At 38.6% G+C, this 18,961-nt stretch overlaps 2 protein-coding genes and 1 non-coding gene across 4 annotated transcripts in view; all 3 read left to right on the top strand.

Moving 5' to 3' along the window:
• Window positions 1-12,806, top strand: part of dyrk1ab (dual-specificity tyrosine-(Y)-phosphorylation regulated kinase 1A, b) — a 21,809-nt gene extending 9,003 nt beyond the window's left edge. For both annotated transcript variants that reach the window (XM_035534108.2, XM_081700016.1), the window contains exons 2-12: window positions 943-1,012; window positions 4,472-4,668; window positions 4,905-4,997; window positions 5,845-6,033; window positions 6,392-6,539; window positions 7,057-7,343; window positions 7,469-7,615; window positions 7,693-7,833; window positions 7,916-8,219; window positions 8,388-8,512; window positions 9,160-12,806. In XM_035534108.2, the coding sequence (XP_035390001.1) occupies window positions 1,003-1,012; window positions 4,472-4,668; window positions 4,905-4,997; window positions 5,845-6,033; window positions 6,392-6,539; window positions 7,057-7,343; window positions 7,469-7,615; window positions 7,693-7,833; window positions 7,916-8,219; window positions 8,388-8,512; window positions 9,160-9,765 (2,247 nt within the window). In that variant the 5' untranslated portion in view covers window positions 943-1,002 and the 3' untranslated portion in view covers window positions 9,766-12,806. The remainder of the gene's footprint in view (window positions 1-942; window positions 1,013-4,471; window positions 4,669-4,904; window positions 4,998-5,844; window positions 6,034-6,391; window positions 6,540-7,056; window positions 7,344-7,468; window positions 7,616-7,692; window positions 7,834-7,915; window positions 8,220-8,387; window positions 8,513-9,159) is intronic.
• Window positions 12,807-12,930: 124 nt separating this feature from the next.
• Window positions 12,931-13,002, top strand: trnap-cgg (transfer RNA proline (anticodon CGG)). The gene has a single exon. It is a non-coding gene; the product is annotated as a tRNA-Pro (tRNA).
• A 309-nt stretch (window positions 13,003-13,311) lies between these two features.
• thap12b (THAP domain containing 12b) lies at window positions 13,312-17,883 on the top strand. Its single transcript, XM_027021227.3, has 5 exons — window positions 13,312-13,597; window positions 14,323-14,443; window positions 14,565-14,672; window positions 15,000-15,036; window positions 15,136-17,883. Exons 1-5 carry the CDS (start codon window positions 13,509-13,511, stop codon window positions 17,007-17,009), a joined length of 2,229 nt encoding a protein of 742 aa, XP_026877028.2. The 5' UTR covers window positions 13,312-13,508; the 3' UTR covers window positions 17,010-17,883.
• The last annotated feature ends 1,078 nt before the right edge of the window (window positions 17,884-18,961 follow it).

The following is an 18,961-nucleotide window of genomic DNA, read 5'->3' as shown; positions in this document are numbered from 1 at the left end:
CCACACTTAGATTTTAGGAAAATTTTGGTGCAGTATCAGAAGGCAGTTTTCTGATTACACTTATATAATTTATATGGTTATATTGAATTTAAGTGTTCCATCATATTTCTGTCTGCATGTTCTTTGTCTGCAGTTTTGTAAGCAAAGTACTAATTTTGACTATTCTAATGCTTTACATCCTGTTCTTGACAAAAAGACTAAAACATTGATGCTGCTAAAAGTGCTAAAGTTCACTAATGTACCCTATGTAGACACAGAAAATAAATATTGGGTCATTCTTAATTTACATATATGAATTTAAGAGAATTTACTGCCGTTTTTTGTATTTAGAAAATGTAAAATGTGTAGAAAATTAATTTTGATTATAAAAACTTAACTTGATGCATAATTATATAGATCATTCTGCCTAACAGGTGTTTGACTACTCATGCTATTTTAATTAAATTTGAGGAGACCAACACCTTTCCAGGACCACAGTCCCTGGAAGTCTGCTATCTATGTCTAATGCGCTATGCAGTGGGATCGCATGGCTGTTAACTTTATATAAAATGACAAGTTAACTTTGTTAGTACATTGTAAATTCAAAAAACTGCTCTTTTGTGCATATATATATATATATATATATATATATATATATATATATATATATATATATATATATATATATATATATATATAATTTTAATGTGGGTTTTAAGATGTTTAAAAAATGTTCTTATGATTCCCATTGTTTGCAGTTGAGCTAGCATATGGATTATGAATTATATAAATTTTAAGCGGTTTCCCATAATACCCTTATGAAGAAATAGTGAAATATGGCTAAAATACAACAAATGCTGATTTAGCTCCATTTCTCTCTAATTTCGAGTGCCCCATTGATCTCAAAGACAGCCTTTTAATTTATTGACATGTTCACTGATACTTTGTTTTTATTCTTTGTAGTGGGTTGTGGTTTGCTGCTGGACTCTTCTCCCAGGATGATATGAAATTATACAGGCGACGATGCATCCAGGTTAGCTGCTAAAATGCTTTTTGTTTTGTGAGGTAAATGCCATAATGTAAGAGAATTTATTAAAAATAATTTAAATGTTACGTAGTTTCAGGTTTTAGATGGTAATCGTATTTGTATGCTAGATAGGGGGAAATCTGGGTCTAGCAGACCCCAATGCAAGACTGCTAAGCATACTGTAGAAGTCTAAATAAAAGACTGACTAGACAATTATTTAATTAACTTTGTATGACAAAATAAATACAAACATCTACTTGACTAATGCTCTTGTATTATTACTTTTATTTGTTGTGAATTGAAATGATTTATTTAATTTATAATTAATCTATTATATATAATGTTCAATTTCAGAAATTCAATATCAGGATTGCAAATGTGCATCATTTTGAAGCATCAAAAATGACCTTCAGACTGACTTTAATTTATGTCTTTCAATCTCTTAATGCTCATCTTGCCTATATAGGTATGGGGGGGGGGGCATAATCTAACAGAACTAAACATTAAAAGATTTTTGTCACAGACAGTACAATTTATCAATTAAAAAAAGCCTAGGAACATAACTGCTAACTTAAGTCACCCTGTTTACCCACATTTACATTATGTAAATATGTTTACATATGTTTATCACCCAGAAAATTGATAGTTGGCTACATTTTATTGTTGTGGCTTAAAAGTTTTTGGAATTTACACAAACTAATGCTTGCTGTGATCGTTTGTAACGCATATAGCTAGATACAGTGTAATCTTTAGGCGCAAAGTTCCTGCATTTCTGATTGGTTGGGAGATAACTTATGGGTAATATTAGTTTCATAAAATCCTTTAATGTTTTAGTTTTAAAAAAGTGTGTTTTTCAATATAAAACTTCATACATTCATAATAACTCAAATTTAGAATTATAGTTTTGTCACATAAAAGTGAAGTGACTTACTCATATAGCTAAGTAAACAGCATAATTGTCTAGATAAATACAGCCAGTATACAGCTTTAAAATGATCCAAATTCCGCAAACGGGTAAATCCATCCTCCTATCCTTTCATGCAACTTATTACAATACTACTTCAAACAAAGCTACATACCCACTTTAAATAAAACTATTTTAGCAAACCTACCTCTTGTCTCTGCATCTTAGTGACCCGAAGTTTGGCTTGTTACATTTATTAAATTCATGACTTAAATTTGCACTTAATGGACAATTTCTAGAAAATGAACATAAGAACAGTGAGCAGTATTACATTTCCTATTGTCCCCTCCATTTGACAGGTTAATTACTATATCTTGCACTGACACATGCTATCAGTGTTTCAACCATAAGGAATTTGAACTGTACTTATTTTGTGTAGTTACATATATTTATATAATTAGCCTGCAGTTTATTTAATTACAGCAATTATGACAATTTGTCATATTACATTCATTTCATAACTTTGGCTGCTTTAATTTGACTTTTCATGGGTTAATGAGGGTGTTCTTTGCCCTGACCACAATTCATAATGTTTCAGTGTATTGCTTTTGTTCTGTCTATGTGAAGTATTGACCATCTTAGGATATGCACTACAGATGCATTTGAGTAACATGGATCATCTATATGCACATTTATATCTGTAAATTAATGTTCCATGAAATGCTTGGATAATATTCCCGGAGTTGTGGACTAGTGAAGCACCTTGATTTTTCAGCTAAAATAGAAAAATGTCCTTTTAAATGAAAATTAATAACTAAAAAAAAAAACTAAACTCAAAAGTAGTTAACAAACAAAACAAAACAAAAACTCAGGTTGTTTCCTTTGCTCTTCTGTGTCAGTCAGCGCAGGCAAGTTTGAACAGCAACAGAGAATATTGACCGTGTAGAATAATTTCTCAATTTCTGTGCCATGTGATCTCTGTTCATGCAAAGTTTCAAGAGTACGTATGACACCCAAGGATTTCTCACCTACAGGTCTTGTACACCATTTGTAAAGGTTCCGTCCCGCTCAGTATGCAGAAAACGGCAACAGTACAGAAGCAACAGAAAGCTGTCTACTTTAACACCGGCACCAGCTACTCCCACACTTTTTTTTTATTATTAGAGAAGACGAATAAACTTGCAGACTGTGCCAGAGCAGAAAGTGTCATTTAAAAAAAATGCAATTCCTTGCCATGGATGACCAACTGTTCTCTGTTGTTGAGGACATTTTGAAGGCTAATGGAGTATACTGAACTTCATTATACAGAGTCTGATGTACTCTATTTAAAACAGAAGATCACTTTTTCAGTCTTTGGTGTTCGGCCCAGTGTGTCCTGAATATTGGCTCCAATTTCTGCGAAATTTTTTCATTTTGGTGCATCACTCTTGTGGACAATTGACTACTTAATTGAAAACTAATGCCAGTTTACAAATCAATGACAATTAAATGGCATTTCACAACCCAAATAGAACATTTATGCTTCAGTTTACAAATGATCTTCTGAAATGGCAATGTTTATTAAGGGTATTAAGAGAACTAACATTTAGTACATTTCTAATTGTCTAGAAGTGCAGACAATTACAGGTAATGTATAAACATTTGTGTGCAACCTTCAGTGGTATGTGCAAGTGTGTATACATTGAGGTTATCTATAGTGTAAAAAGGTTGGTTATTTTGCACCCAGTACATTCATTCATACATCTTTAAGACCCTAACCATCTTTTGCAACCAAGTGTTGCTGCAAGGATAGGTATTTCCATCCTCTAATCATTTTCTGGTTTATGTAAATTCTTTTCCCTGTCTTAGACCAGTGGAATCTTTTTGTCGCTCCCACACTATGAGCATGCTTTGCGCTGTTATTTTGCTGTCAGGCTTGGATGTGGTGGTTGCTGCCTTTAAGTGTGCCAAAGTTCAATTTTATTTCTTGTTTATTTCTTGTTTTCTTATTGGAAAATGGGAACAGCTCTGCCCTGGCAACAAAAGTGGGTTATTTGCATACCCTTCTGTGATTGGCTTGAACATTGATGGGCTTGCCAAATCATACGTTATCTTCTTGGTGATAGGCTATGCTAATTAGGTGCTGTTGCTGGGATTCTGAAAAGTGGTGGGATTCTGTGTGGCTGTGGTGCATTGTGTTGCCTGGTGAAGGGTGATGTGAAATGAGCTTTCTTCTAACAGTTATCAGAATTTACTTTTAAAACCGAGCAAATCTGTAAAAGAGATTCCACTTAAATATTTTAAAACACATTTAATCTTTTTCCATACACTCCCATGGTTAGTAAGGAGCTAATAACTAACCTTTCTTTTGACATTATTTAGATAATATGCTTTTGTGTTCTGAAACTGTTTTAAAACCGTATCAGCAATAATATCTGTATGAAGAGAAAGACACCCTAATTTGTGTCAGACCTCAGAGACCTCCGTACTATGAGTGTTGTTAACTAAAGGCTGAGGAATAAGGGTCTGGAGTAGTGTTTCATTGTTCTAATAAGCACTAATATATCCTAACTTTGTTTCAGGGGGAGAGACCTCAGCATGCAAACCTTCGTCCGTCCGGCTTGCACCCACTTTTTCTTTCAGTGCTGCTGGTCTTCAGATGGCTTCTCCAATGCCTCATTCACACCAGCAGTACAGTGACTGTCACCAGCAGAATACAGACCAGTCTGTCACTGTACTGCCATACAGTGAACAGACACAAGCACTCACTGCCATCCAGGTACAGGGTGATCATGGGTTAATGTACAATGCAGAAACATTTTTCACTACTTTTTCTGTGTTTTGCTCAATTTTGGTCTTACTTATCATTGATTTAGTACAAGTCAGAAAGCTTCAGCTTAAAGGTGTGTGTGTGTGTGTGTGTGTGTGTGTGTGTGTGTGTGTGTGTGTGTGTGTGTGTGTGTGTGTGTGTGTGTGTGTGTGTGTGTGTGTGTGTGTGTGTGTGTGTGTTTTCAGAGGCACATGCCCCCGTGCTTTCGTGACCCATCTGTAGCTCCTTTGAGGAAGCTCTCCATTGACCTGATCAAAACCTACAAACACATTAATGAGGTATTGTACTGATGCATGAATATCCACTGCTCATGGACTCTTGAGACCTTTAAAACATAGTGCAAAAATACTTTTAGTTTGCAATACCAGAGATTCAACTATTAAAAGCACCTCCCAAAGCATGGTCATATTAGAATTTGAAATGCAAGTGCAAGTAGAGGAAAACGTAGCACACACCATCAGGAGCAAAGGCAGGAGGCTTTGCTGCATATATTTGCTGAACCTGGAAGAGGAGAAGGTGCACCTCTTAAAAAAAAAAAAAAAAGAAAACCTTAACATTTTGACAAGGTGACGTGGTTACAGCAGTGACGCTAACACTGAACTATAACAGTAATCTAGTAACAGCAGTGACAATAACACTGACCTGTAATACAGTAATCTAGTAACAGCAGTGACAATAACACTGACCTGTAATGCAGTAATCTAGAAACAGAAGTGATGGTAACACTGATCTGTAACAGTAATCTCGTAATAGCAGTGACAATAACACTGACCTGTAACACTGTAATACATACTTAGGCATACGCTCAGCCAGACCCTTACTTATGTACTCTGTCAATTTTAGCTTTAATGACAATGTACTTAAATTTACATTACTGTGTGATACAGAACTGTAAATATACAATGACTTTAAGGTCATTCCACCATTTCACTGCGTGTTGTACTGTATATGACTATGTATGTGACAAATAAACCAAACTTGAAACTTGAAGGTACATTCGTATTTTCTGCACAATCCTAATAACAGGTGCAGTGACACTCACACACGCAAACAGTGGCTACAGATTGTAGGTTGTAACTTTGTTTTCTTTGCTTGAATCTAATAATTGCCTTTCTGTGTTCACAGGTATATTATGCAAAAAAGAAGCGGCGGCACCAACAGGGTCAAGGTGAAGACTCCAGCCATAAGAAAGAGAGGAAGGTCTTCAATGATGGCTATGATGATGACAACTATGACTATATCGTCAAGAATGGGGAGAAGTGGATGGACCGTTATGAAATTGATTCTCTAATTGGAAAAGGGTCTTTTGGCCAGGTAGGAGTACTCAGAAATTGGATAGACGTTACTGACTTCTTAAAACATTCAGTTCACAGTTGATAGGAAAGGCACTGAAACACTTTGAGTAGTATTTGGATTTCTCTCATATTTTAAGTATGGCAGACATAGAATAACTGTTAGAAATGTACTTCTTAATTAAATTATTTTTTGCCATCTGTTAAACCTTTTTACACACTTTTTTTTAATGAAGTGAATGGAAGGCGTGTGATGGACGGTTTCAAAATCTCCATTTCACTCAACTAGGAATGACCTCAAAATGTCTGGAGTTATAATGGGACATCAATATGCATGTTTATCTATCTCTGTTTAAATTTCTGCATTTTCTTGTTTGTAGGTTGTAAAAGCTTACGACCGTGCTGAGCAAGAATGGGTAGCAATTAAGATCATCAAGAACAAAAAGGCTTTTCTCAATCAAGCTCAGATTGAAGTGCGGCTTCTTGAACTCATGAACAAACATGACACAGAGATGAAATACTATATAGGTAATTAATATTTCCAAATTCATTTAAAATCCTTTAAGGTACACTGTTATGGTGCAGATCAAAGCTGTCCATGAATGTTTCATATTAAATGTAAAATTGATCTTTTGCTGCCTTGCAATTTTCTAGAATTTGCTTACTTACATTATTTACTGCACAGCACAATGTTAGACTTCAAAATTTGTATCACTATTTGCTAAGTTAAAACAAGGACATCTGCATCAGGAGAGATCGAGGAGGAAACAGCTAAAAACAATCACAAGGGGGGAAAAAACACTGTCTTAACAAGAATACCTGAAGCTTGCTGCACTAATACTTAGATTTCACCTTCATAAACGCATTTTGTGTTTGGTAAAATTAATGCAGGAGCTCACAAACATCTTGTAGGAGGACATGAATTGTCTGTTCACTTTTGTGAAGGTGTAGCTATATTACACAAATAAAATAAGCAGTTGTACTTGCAGTGCAGTAAAGAGCTCTCCTTTCTTTCTGTTTGTCTCTCTCCTTCATGGCTGTCTAGTTCATCTGAAGAGGCACTTCATGTTCCGGAATCACCTTTGCTTAGTATTTGAAATGCTGTCATACAACTTGTATGACTTGTTACGAAATACAAACTTTAGAGGGGTTTCCTTGAACCTGACCCGGAAGTTCGCCCAGCAGCTGTGCACCGCCCTGCTCTTTCTTGCCACTCCTGAGCTCAGCATCATACACTGTGACCTCAAGCCAGAGAACATCTTGCTGTGTAACCCCAAGAGAAGCGCCATTAAAATAGTGGACTTCGGAAGCTCCTGCCAACTTGGACAAAGGGTAAAGATTTCCGGCAGGGACGCGACGTGTGAAACGTTTTGATTAACTTGTGTATAATTAACAAGTAGTTCATGTGGAACATTTGAAGCAAAGTGAACCTTGTTTCCCACCTTGTCAATTCTCAGATATATCAGTATATACAAAGTCGATTCTATCGCTCTCCTGAAGTGCTTCTGGGGATGCCGTATGATCTGGCTATAGACATGTGGTCACTGGGATGCATACTGGTGGAGATGCACACAGGAGAGCCTCTGTTCAGTGGAGCCAATGAGGTACGAAGAAGAATGGGGGGTGGGTGGAATGTATAGAATTAGGTAAAAAGCACATTAAAACTCTGCTTTCTACACAGGTGGACCAAATGAACAAAATCGTTGAAGTTCTTGGCATCCCACCGAATCACATAATGGACTTGGCACCAAAAGCCAGAAAGTTCTTTGAGAAGTTGTCAGATGGGACATGGAGTATAAAGAAGACCAAAGATGGGAAAAGGGTTTGTATTAGCAGTGTACTGGTTTATAATGACTGTAGTGAGGTTCGAGTTCTTGTAATGAATTACTTTTCTCTGTGAACAGTACAAGCCTCCAGCTTCTCGTAAGCTCCATGCCATCCTGGGAGTGGAGGCTGGGGGTCCAGGAGGTCGACGGGCTGGTGAATCTGGCCACGCAGTAGCTGACTACTTGAAGTTCAAGGATCTCGTACTCAGAATGCTGGACTATGACCCTAAGACCCGAATCCAGCCCTACTACGCCCTCCAGCACAGCTTCTTCAAGAAGACGGCAGATGAAGGAACCAACACGAGCAGTAGTGTTTCAACAAGTCCTGCACTTGAGCAGTCGCAGTCCTCAGGGACCACTTCTAGTACATCCTCAAGCTCAGGTACTTTGTCGAATAGATTTTTAGTTTCCTAGCTGAAATTAGCTTGTTCTCAACTAACTTCAGTTTTTTTTCAGCTAGTTTGGTTATCTAAGTTTTGGATTAAATGTTTCTCAGAAACCAGAAAATTAGTTTTTTTAAATGTAAGTGTGGTGATGTTTGTGATCTCAGGAGGATCATCTGGAACGAGCACCAGTGGCAGAGCGAGGTCTGATCCAACTCACCATCATCGACACAGTGGAGGTCACTTTGGCACTACCATGCCAACTATAGACTGTGACAACCTCTGCCCTCAGGTAAGCACGATTACTTTTGAACTTACTTTTTAAATGCAGTGGTCCCAAATAAATTCTTATTGCTATATGATAATACCGATAAGAATGTTGCCACAATCACCCAGGGTTCCTACTGGTCATGAAATTTCTGGAATATCATGGAATTTTAAAAAGTCTATTCCAGACCTGAACAGTCAGGTGATTTGATTTAATTTTTCAGTCAAGTCATGGAACATCAAGGACTTTAGTTGGTAGCATCTTTCAATTTTAGTTTCCATTTATGACAAAGTTACTGTGGGAGTGGTTGTTATGGATAATTTTCAAAGCCCATTTAACGAAGGTGCCCTGTTTTTCATTATAGATCATAAAAATTCGTATTTTTAGTCTCTGAAAGTCAGGGAAATTTGACTTGGTTTAATTGCCAGGTTTATTAAGTGTTTCTGAGTAGAGCAATCAATAAACTTTGCTGGACTCTGGCCAGACTGGACTGTTGACACCCCTGACCTAGACCAAACCAGTTGTCAAGTAACTGAATTTGCTAGCTAAGTAACCAGAATACTTTTGGTTATATCCAGTTTTGCTTTGTTTTATCCAGTTTTGTTAACTATGTTGGGTTCTTTGTGTGTCTGTGCGCGTGTGCGCACGCTTGTGTGTTTGTCCCTTTTCAGACAAGACAGCCTTACCATCCACCTGTAGTTTGGACTGGTGGTGTTGGACCAGAACCTGTCACTGTAGAGACACATCCAGTCCAAGAGACCACGTTTCATGTGCCTCCCCAGCATCCTAAAGTGTTGCGCCCTCACCACCACCACCACCACCACCATCACCACCACGCCCACCATCATGGACAGGTCATAGCTCTCTCTAAGCCACGGCTCTACAACTCGCCAACCAACAGCGCCTCCACGCAGGATTCTATGGAGGTTGTGCATGGTCACCTGTCCATGACGTCCCTGTCTTCCTCTGCCTCCTCGTCCTCCACATCTTCCTCTTCCACGGGAAACCATGGCAACCAGGCTTACCAGTTTCGCCAGGTTCCTGCCAGTGTCCTGGGCTTCAGCCAAAATGGAGGCATAAGCATGGGTTTGGGTGCCTTCTCAAATCCTCGCCAAGAGACCGGCATTGCTGGACATCCAACTTACTCTGCTGCCACAAACACAGGACCTGCTCGCTTCATAACGGAGGGACATTTGGGTTTGAGACCAGGTATGGAGAGGGAGGAGTCTCCAATGCCTGGAGTGTGTGTTCAGCAGAGCTCAATGGCCAGTTCGTGACTAAGCTGAAAACAGTATGTTTTCTGTGTATGATTGATTTTTATTTTATTTTATAGTTGATGTTTCATTTTCTTCTATTTTTAAATGGTGCATAGAGAACAAAAGCTGCTCACTTTTTAGGGGAGATATCACTGAATTGCTACAATTGGAGATTATTTAAAGATAGCTATTTCAAATATATTTCCTTTTTCAGTTAACACATTAGTAATGCTGCAAAACCACCAGGGTGAGCTTGAGAACTCCATCTACAGCTCACTCGCTGCACATAGTGCTGATTTTCCCCATTGTTTCTTCTTAGTTTTTTTTTTTTTTTTACTTTCCTTTCGGTTTGTTTTTGTCTGTTTTATAGTGAGCATTTCATATCCAAGCGCTGCCACAGAACTCTATGTAAAGCAATGCAAAAACATCCATACAAGTTCAAATGGTAAAACATTTTTGACCTTTTTAAAATTATTTTAAAACTTGATAATTTATTTACCCTTTAAGTGAAAACTCAAAAGAGCTGTGTGTTTAAAAACTGTAGCGTGTCAAGGAAGCAGTACTTGCAGTGACCTTTCACGTTGTTTGTATTGTGTAACTCTTTGAAAGGCGGCACATGGAAGTGGAGCTCCGGCAGTGAGCGCCATGGGGTGGGGGAACACCTCGTACTCCAGCTGGGCTTCACAGACTCAGCTGCAGTACTGCTCAGACCGAGAGCTCTCGGACTCCAGGGGTTGCTTTCTCACTAACTGATGAGGACATGCACTGTAAAGTGTCAGATCCATATTAATTAGGGGCATTGTTAAAAATCATATCGGCCTTAGATTTTGAATGAGAACATGGACAATAATGGTTAAATAAAGATGGTTTTCCTATATTTTTAACATTTAAATGGTCCTTAATTGGTTAGCGGAATGCTAAACAGAATAGTGGTTATTAAGAGGCCTTTATTACAGGGTCAAGTGTCCTAAAAAGACTTCCTATAATTCTTCCCTGAGTGGGATATTAATGAAGGTAGTTGGCCCTATTTAAGATGCTTGGTTTTATTTTATTTTATTTTTTTCCCCTTTGAGTATACAGTTTTCACTGAAGATTGCATACTTAAATTTGCCTCTTCAATTTTTAGTACATAAAGAAGTGCTGAAATTTGTGACTGCCTTTTTCTCCTCTTGAATTATGCTGTGAATTTTACATTGTTTTTCTTGTTTCTTTTTTTTTTTATACCAAAGTGATTGATTTTATAGTTCTGTAACCAATAATGTAGCAGTTCACTTCAACACAAGGTTTATTAAAAGTATAAATTTTGTCCATACAAAATGTCTATCAGATACTATTGCAAACTGGAATTTTTGCTGAACTTGGTACATTTTTATATTGAGTTTGTCACGTGATTCACCCCATCACCTTTTTTTTTAATGCATTATGTCAAATAGGAACATAGTTTAGAGAGTTCCTATCTGCTGCTCTGCAGGCTCCAGAGTAGCTGAGTGATCTGCAAATGACAATGAGGAGAGAGAATTTTAAGTTTGTAATTACCTGACCAATCAATGGGTAATGCTGCCTCTAATAGTTTGAATAACATACTAATTTCTACCTAAGTACCCAAGTAGCTACTCAAATTGAAATATTCAGGCAGTGTACTGTAGCTACTTTGAGTTAAAATTGTTACACATTCAATTTTTATGTCTGCTTCCTGTATACTATTCAAAGGGAATCTAGAAATGACTGGCACACGGCTGCCTGGGCACATGCATGTTTCGAAGAGGATCAATGTTTTTTTAATCACTTTATAGTCACATAAGCAATTGCTAGTATTTGCATATGCAATCTCACCTAGACTTTACAGTAAGATCAGAGATTGTTAAGTGTTTTCCCACATACCCTCACACTTGTGTTTGGTGTCAACTAAGACCAACACCTTGCTTATTACCTCTTTGAATCTAACAGTTCAACAGACAGCAGGACATAAAGAAAGTTGTGTTTATTTTGGTGTTTTGTTATTAAAAGACTTCACTACCTTCATATAAACTGAATCATATTTGTTATATTTACATATCCCAAGAGTAATTGTAATGAGAATTGTCTCTAAATGTTAAAATTGCTTTTAAAATGTTTTTATAAATTAAACCATTTGAGTGGGAATCCAGCAGTTTGCTGACCTCAACATAAAACATTCCAAAAGAAAAATAAAATTAGAGACTTTAAATGTATACCTGTTTCAGCTGTTGCTAAGTGACATCTGATTTAGTGCAGTTTTCATAAAATGCAGCCCCTTTTTAATAGTTGAAATAGAATTTATGTATATATTTATATTTTTTTAATAAAGAAGGTATAGAACTCACTACATTACTCCTGCTGGTATATCAGTCATATTGTCATCCTTTTTATTTCAATGAGAAGATGAAATTTTCCTTTCCTTTGAGTTGGTTCTTTGGTACAAAACTGCTTTTTAAAGAGCACCAGGTTTAATCAGAATGACACTTTGATAAGGAAAGAACAAGCTCTTGTACTGAAAGATTACTTTCACAGGGTATATAGTCTGCTTGTGTGTCCACAAGCTTTCTTTTTGTCTTTGGCCCTTTTGTCCAAGGAAGACCATGGCTCCTCAGAGCCTGAGTGCACATAGCATCAAAAAGAGAAAGAACGCTGATCCAGGATTCACAACATAAACCGTATCAATAGGAAAGGAATTTGGTCTTAGTTCAACACTCCTTTTCAGTGAAGCTTCTGTATTGAGGGCCCGTTATTCTAAACCCATTGTAACACAGTCACTGTTATGGTTATGTAGACCCGAGTGACCCCCTGCCCCAAAAGGGTTCATGAATTAAGCTCTTGTCCTTTTCTCAAAGTTCTCAGTTTTATTAAGATGTTCTGCTGCCATTTTTTAAAAATTGTTTTTGCTTTTTTAATACATGAAACATGCACTATATAACTGAACAGCATGGGGAAAAGGATGTGTCCACAGATTGTAAGAACTAGTCAAGACTTTGCTGTGTATATGAAAATGCTCTTTGTATTATATATTCAGTCTTATGTATGATATATATAAAAAAATAACCTACTTGACGTTCTTTTGCCTCCTTCTTCATTTATGGGTCATGAGAATGTATGAATTTTCCTGTTGTGTGCGTTAAACTTAAATTCATGGATTGAATTGTATAAGTAGACAGGAAAGGTTCAGTGCGCGGCTCGTTGGTCTAGGGGTATGATTCTCGCTTCGGGTGCGAGAGGTCCCGGGTTCAAATCCCGGACGAGCCCACGTACTTTATATAGGAATCTTAAACGCATTACTTTACCGTTAAGTGTCCAACCTTTTTGTAGCTCGGATCAAATTGTTATTAAATTTAGTGCAAAATCGGTTAACTTAGCCAACCTAGCTAATAATCATGATGACATAGGCAAACCTGATCGCAGTTTATCCCTCCAGAGACTGTTCTACACAGCGCACGAAGCATTACATAATATCTTTGACACTGCAAAAACAGCCGATTTGTGTGTTTTCATTTCACTGTTTTAATCTGTAAACTAGTTCTCGTGGTTTCGACTCGAGGCATTGTGGGACTGTGATGAATTGCATCCTGGGACAACATCTCTCTCAGTTCCGCGCTTTGTTAGCTAGCCGCTAATGCTAACGCTAACGCCAGCCCGCTCAGCAGCGCTGGTGTGCTGATGCCATGGGAAACACGGCTGTTCGGCTTTTATACACATTAAATAACGAGTGGCTTGTAAAGTGTGAGAAAATACCGACAGCGGTTTCATAAACAATGCCAAATTTTTGCGCGGCCCCGAACTGCACCAGGAAAAGCACTCAGTCTGATTTGGCTTTCTTTAGGTTTCCGAGAGATCCTGAGAGGTAACTTGTGTTTTATTGTAAAAGTCAGTGGTTACACTTAATTATTACAGCTCCTGTCGTCGATTAGTCGACTAGCCTGAAACTAAAAGTGCCGAACGTTTAAGTGCAATCCGCCTCAGCTAGCAGCTAGCTATCTTGAGCAGCGGGGGAAGAAGTTAGCAAGTCGTTAATTAGCTGCAAAAGTAAACACGGTCCGCTTTCATTGATCAGTAAGTGTTGTTGATCATGATAATTATTGAACAGTTAATATGCAGTTAACTGGCTATCGAGAATAACTGCATTAGTTAGCCAGTTTAGGCTATTTCGCGACGAACTAACCGCAAAGCTCGGAGCGTAAGTGCTAAAGCTGGTTGAGCCTGTTTACAGACGTTAAATGGACCTGCTGGCCCTTTGAGCCGTGTGTTCTGAAGAGGACTGAGTTATTTACGGTGATTTAGTCATGAACTAGGATTGTGTTCGACCTGAGCATCTACATAAAGGTCATTATGGTCTTTGGGTAGCCGTTCATGTTGGCCAGTGTCTGCATATATTGAACACTTCAGTTAAGGGCTTTAATGTCGTAGAGCGCGACTGAGTGTCTGTCCTACAAATGGTCAAAAAAGAAGTTTTAAGTTTTCCACTTATAGTAACCTGAAGTGAATCATACTATAAAACGTGTATATGTGTAGAGTCTAAGCTATTTGGTTGTTTATTTATTTCATTGATTGATTTATTTATATGCACAGATGTAGGCTGTGGGTGGAGAACTGTCGGCGTGCAGATCTTGAAGAGAAAACACCTGACCAGTTGAACAAACACTATCGACTATGTGCAAAGCATTTCGAACCCACAATGATATGTAAAACCGTGAGTGTCCTGGCCTGTGATCTCAGAAGTACCTATCCTACTTTACACCCATCCAGAGAAACTTGTCGAAGGTTCCTCTTCATGCAGTGCTGATCCTTATCCTTTTGCTGTTTTCTTTCAGAGCCCATATAGGACCGTATTGCGGGATACTGCTATTCCCACGATTTTTGATTTAACTAGCCACTTGAGCAATCCACACAGCAGACATCGCAAACGCATCAAAGTTTTGGTAAGTCGAACTTCTCACATGTGAGAAGCTATTGTTTTTTACATGCTTCTAGTTTTTAATACAGTAGCCCAGTGCAGACTTGTACATTTACTTATGGTTCCACAGTCTCTCTCTTGTTTCGGATAACCAATTACACCATACTAATATATACATTTTAGTCACTTAAATTTGTGTATCTTGTTTATTATTTTCAAGCAAAATATAAGCAAAGCATTTATAGTTGGACAATTATAATCTTTTTGGTTTGTTGTGCTGCCTAGCCCTATGGTATTTTGGTGAAGTCATTCATGTGCTCATTAATATTTTGTTTTATCCTTTTTTATACAGACAGATGAAGAAGTACGGAAAATCAAAGAGAGAAGATGTAAGTATTCCTTGTGGTTTCAAGTGTCGATAGAAATTGAAAGTAGAATCTGGTTCTTGTTGTAAATGTTTTTAATGTATTCATTAATTCATCTTGCAGTAGAGTCTTCGATAGAACAGCTGCTCTCCAAAAAGGACAAAAGCGATGGTCAAGATGACACTGAGACTAATGATGACATGCCTCAGCTGACTGCACACCAGAAGGAGCTACGAGAGTTTTTAAGATCCTTGTTTGAAGTGATCATTCTAATAGGAAAGCAGAACTTTCCACTCAGTAGCCACTCAAATGATGGTCCAGAAAAGAACTCCATCATGAGCACCTTTCAGGCTCTCGTGGAAAACCGCATCAATGCTGGCGACGAGTTTCTTAGAGGGAGGTTTGAAGCTTCACCTGTTAATGAGGAATATTGCCCAGCCTCCCAGCAGAGGCAGCTGCTGGAGGTGTCTGAGAGATGTGTTCGTGAGGAGCTGCTCCAAGAGGTTCGAGAAAGCCGGTTCTTCTCACTGGTTACCGGAGAGCTGGTGGAGTTTCCCGAGGGCCAGCATCTCCCAGTGTTCTTGCGTTTTGTGGACCAGACAAACACGCTCAGGGAGGAGTTTATAGAGTTCCTCTCCTTTGATGGAGAGGAACTCTCTATGGCAGATAAGCTGGAGTATCACGTTACAAAGGCGTGGGGCCTCAGCATGGAGGACTGTAGAGGCCAAGCACATGCTGGCTTTGGTGTCCTTGGCAACAGGATGAAAGCCATAGCTACCCAGCTGATGGACAAATATCCAATGGCTGTGAATAGCCCTTGCTCTACCTGTGCCCTTAACGTGCACTTAGCTAACAGCATTCCTCTGACCGGTGTTCAGGTGGTGATCTCGGTTCTTAAAAAAGCTGATGGATTTTTCAAGGCTACCCCACAACTTCAGGCTGAACTTGACAACGCCATCTCCATTCTCTGTCAGGGCAACGAAGACAGAGCCAGTGACCTCAAAGAGAGCTCTCGTGCAATCTGGACGGACCTGCATAACGTGTTTGAGATGGCCGTCGACCTGCTGGAGCCTCTCCTGCTCTGCATGGACAGTGTGCATGACAATGAAGACTTGAAGTGGAACGACCAAATCACTAGTGATGCTTACGCGATCTCCGAGGCTCTGGCTGACTTTGAGTTTGTCGTCACCCTGGTTGTGCTCAAAAACGCTCTCTCTTTCACGAGAGCGTTTGGCAAAAACCTACAAGGAGAGACCCTCGATGTGTTCTTTGCAGCCAATAGTCTAACGGCGGTCCTGCATTCTCTGCATGAGGTCATAGACAATATTGAGGTTTACCATGAGTTCTGGTTTGAGGAAGCAGTGCATCTTGCCATGGCTATGGAGATCCCTGTCAAAGTCCCCCGGCTTTTCCTCAGGAAGCAAAGGGCGGTGGAAACTTTGGAAATTCAGGCCGAGTCTTTCTTCAAAGAATACCTGACAGTTCCGGTCATGGAGTACGTCATTCAGGAAATTAAGGACATCTTCACAGAGAACCATCTCAAGGCTCTCAAGTGTCTGTCTCTCGTTCCAGCGGTCATGGGCCAGATGAAGTTTAATACATCAGAGGAGGCTCATGCGGACGTGTTCAGGAGCGATCTTCCCCACCCGGATACGCTGCCCGCGGAGCTACACTGTTGGCGGATCAAGTGGAAGCACAGGGGAAAGGAGGTCAGCCTTCCCTGCACCATCCACGAGACGCTGCACCACTCCGATGTCAAGTTCTTCCCGAACGTCAACGCATTTCTGAAGATCCTGGCCTCGTTGCCGGTGCTGAAGCTGGCTGGTGGCCAGGGAGAGACCGGCCAGAGACGCTTGAAGGCCTACCTTCTAGACACACCATTGAGCCACAGGTCCAAGAACCTGGCTATGCTTAATATCAACTATCACATAAAAATGGATCTGGAGGAAATGGTTGAATGTTACATCAAAAATTATCCAGAGGATGGAAATGATTAAAAAAAGCAGAAGGAAAAAAGAGTGACATCACACGGAGCCGACCAGTCCGTCCCAGTCTTGTAAAGCGTGTGTATGAGATGAGGTCAAGGTAGCTTAATGGAGTTATATTTTTTAACTGCTGTACATATATTTTTTCTGTATTTATCTTGTCCTATAGACACATTAGAACATTGTTTTATACTGCTTTTGTGTTGATCTTCCAGGCCTGAGTTTATTTAATCTGATAACCGCAGTATGAATTATGTTGGAATCTTGTTTTAGTTCAGTCTGAAGCAGGATGGCAGGTATTGCAGTCTCTTTGTAATTCTCCAAATAATTTAAAGTGTAAGTAAATGTAACTGCATTTTAATGCAGAGTTCCGAGAGTCTTTGGATGCCTTAGATTGATATGTTAGCATGAGGTAGTACAGAGAGCAAATTCACTAAAATATAAGATATTACACAAACTTGAACTTTTATGGTTGAAGTGGTTAACCACTGTGTGTGTGTGGTAGACCGACTGGTCCTGTACTGAAGGAGAGTACGTAGTCTACGCTTTATTGCCTTTAATGTAAATAATACATTATCTAGGTTTTGTTCAATGTATTCTTAATCTCATGATTTTTTGTGCGTAATATATCCTGACAGGAAGTTGATCACACCCGTGTGACATGTTTTGACATTTTTACACAAGGAAAATTATCAGAGTAGTAAATTTACTCCGAATTAAATGTAATCTGCATTTCTTCTTAGTCCCTGTTTGTTATTAAAGGGATGAATTGTGGCGTTTCATTACCTCTGCCTACAAACCCTGTTGTTGCAAATGAGTTATTCAGATGCTGAATTGGTGTTTGTTTTATTTTTTTTTATAAATAAAATGAATTACTAAAAAATTACATCTTGAATTAAGAAACATTAGCTCTAATAGAAGATATCAAGACTGAACTTTGTGCTGTAGCAGGTTTTGGGAAACCAAGACTGGATTATGTAATAGTAATTTCAGTGCAGGGGTCAATACCATAAAACATTTGAGTGGGAATGATGAAGGTCAGGATAGTAGGAGCCAACTTGAGCTGGTCTTTTCTTTCTTTGGATGTGAACATGGTTTTATGAGAGGAGATGATGGTTCATTCAGAGAGATGATTGGGAAAGAAAAACGTGTTAACAGATGAGCACTATCACAGCCGAATCTTGAAAGAGTTCTTATTTTGAAAGAAGTCAGTACTATAAGTGTACTAGTGGGCTTTAGCACACATATGCACTCTATAGCTACCCATCTAAAGCTATTTATATTTTTATACAAAATTCAGGACAAATTATGTTTCAATTCTTTTTTTCTCATCAGTAGTGAACCAGACCTAAGGTTATCATTATCACAGGAATTTTTTTTTAAATTATTATTTTATAATTGCTATATATAACCAATATATTACATATTTAGGTTTCCATATTTTAATGTATTTACAAAATGTTTCACTTTTGTTTTTCAACTATATATGAACCAAGATGCATTAAAATTGTCTTGGTGTTGGAGGGGTGTAAATATAACCTAATATACCAGAATTTTGGAATCCCTCCTTTAACAGGAGTGCCATTTAAAAAGTGGATGTGCAGTGCACTAACATGGTCTTGCTTTGTAGCATGTCATAGACATGTCATAGCCCCGTCATAGCAATGGCATTGCCTGTTAACGTAACGCTCCCTTAATTTCTCACGTTTCAAAAGAAGAGCAAAAGTCGAGGTGATGGCACTGTCTCAAAGACAACCCTAAAGCCCAGCATGGTGGCGGCAGTGCTGACGTGGGTCTCTGTGCTGTTAGATCGGCCTCAAACAGATCTGCATTCCAGTGTTGCACTGCAGTTTCATGTGTGGCAAATTACTGTTGAATATCTACTATGTTAACACAGAGTCTAAGATCCCAGGGGTCTTCATCATACTCATGGTAGCTTTAGAAATATATGTTTGTTAATGTCA

This window comes from Electrophorus electricus, chromosome 17, assembly GCF_041902795.1.
Source record: "Electrophorus electricus isolate QZ-2024a chromosome 17, ASM4190279v1, whole genome shotgun sequence".
In the NCBI taxonomy this organism is placed as follows: domain Eukaryota; kingdom Metazoa; phylum Chordata; class Actinopteri; order Gymnotiformes; family Gymnotidae; genus Electrophorus; species Electrophorus electricus.
The sequence above is the reverse complement of the archived record's forward strand: the minus strand, read 5'-3'. Positions and strand labels throughout refer to the sequence as shown.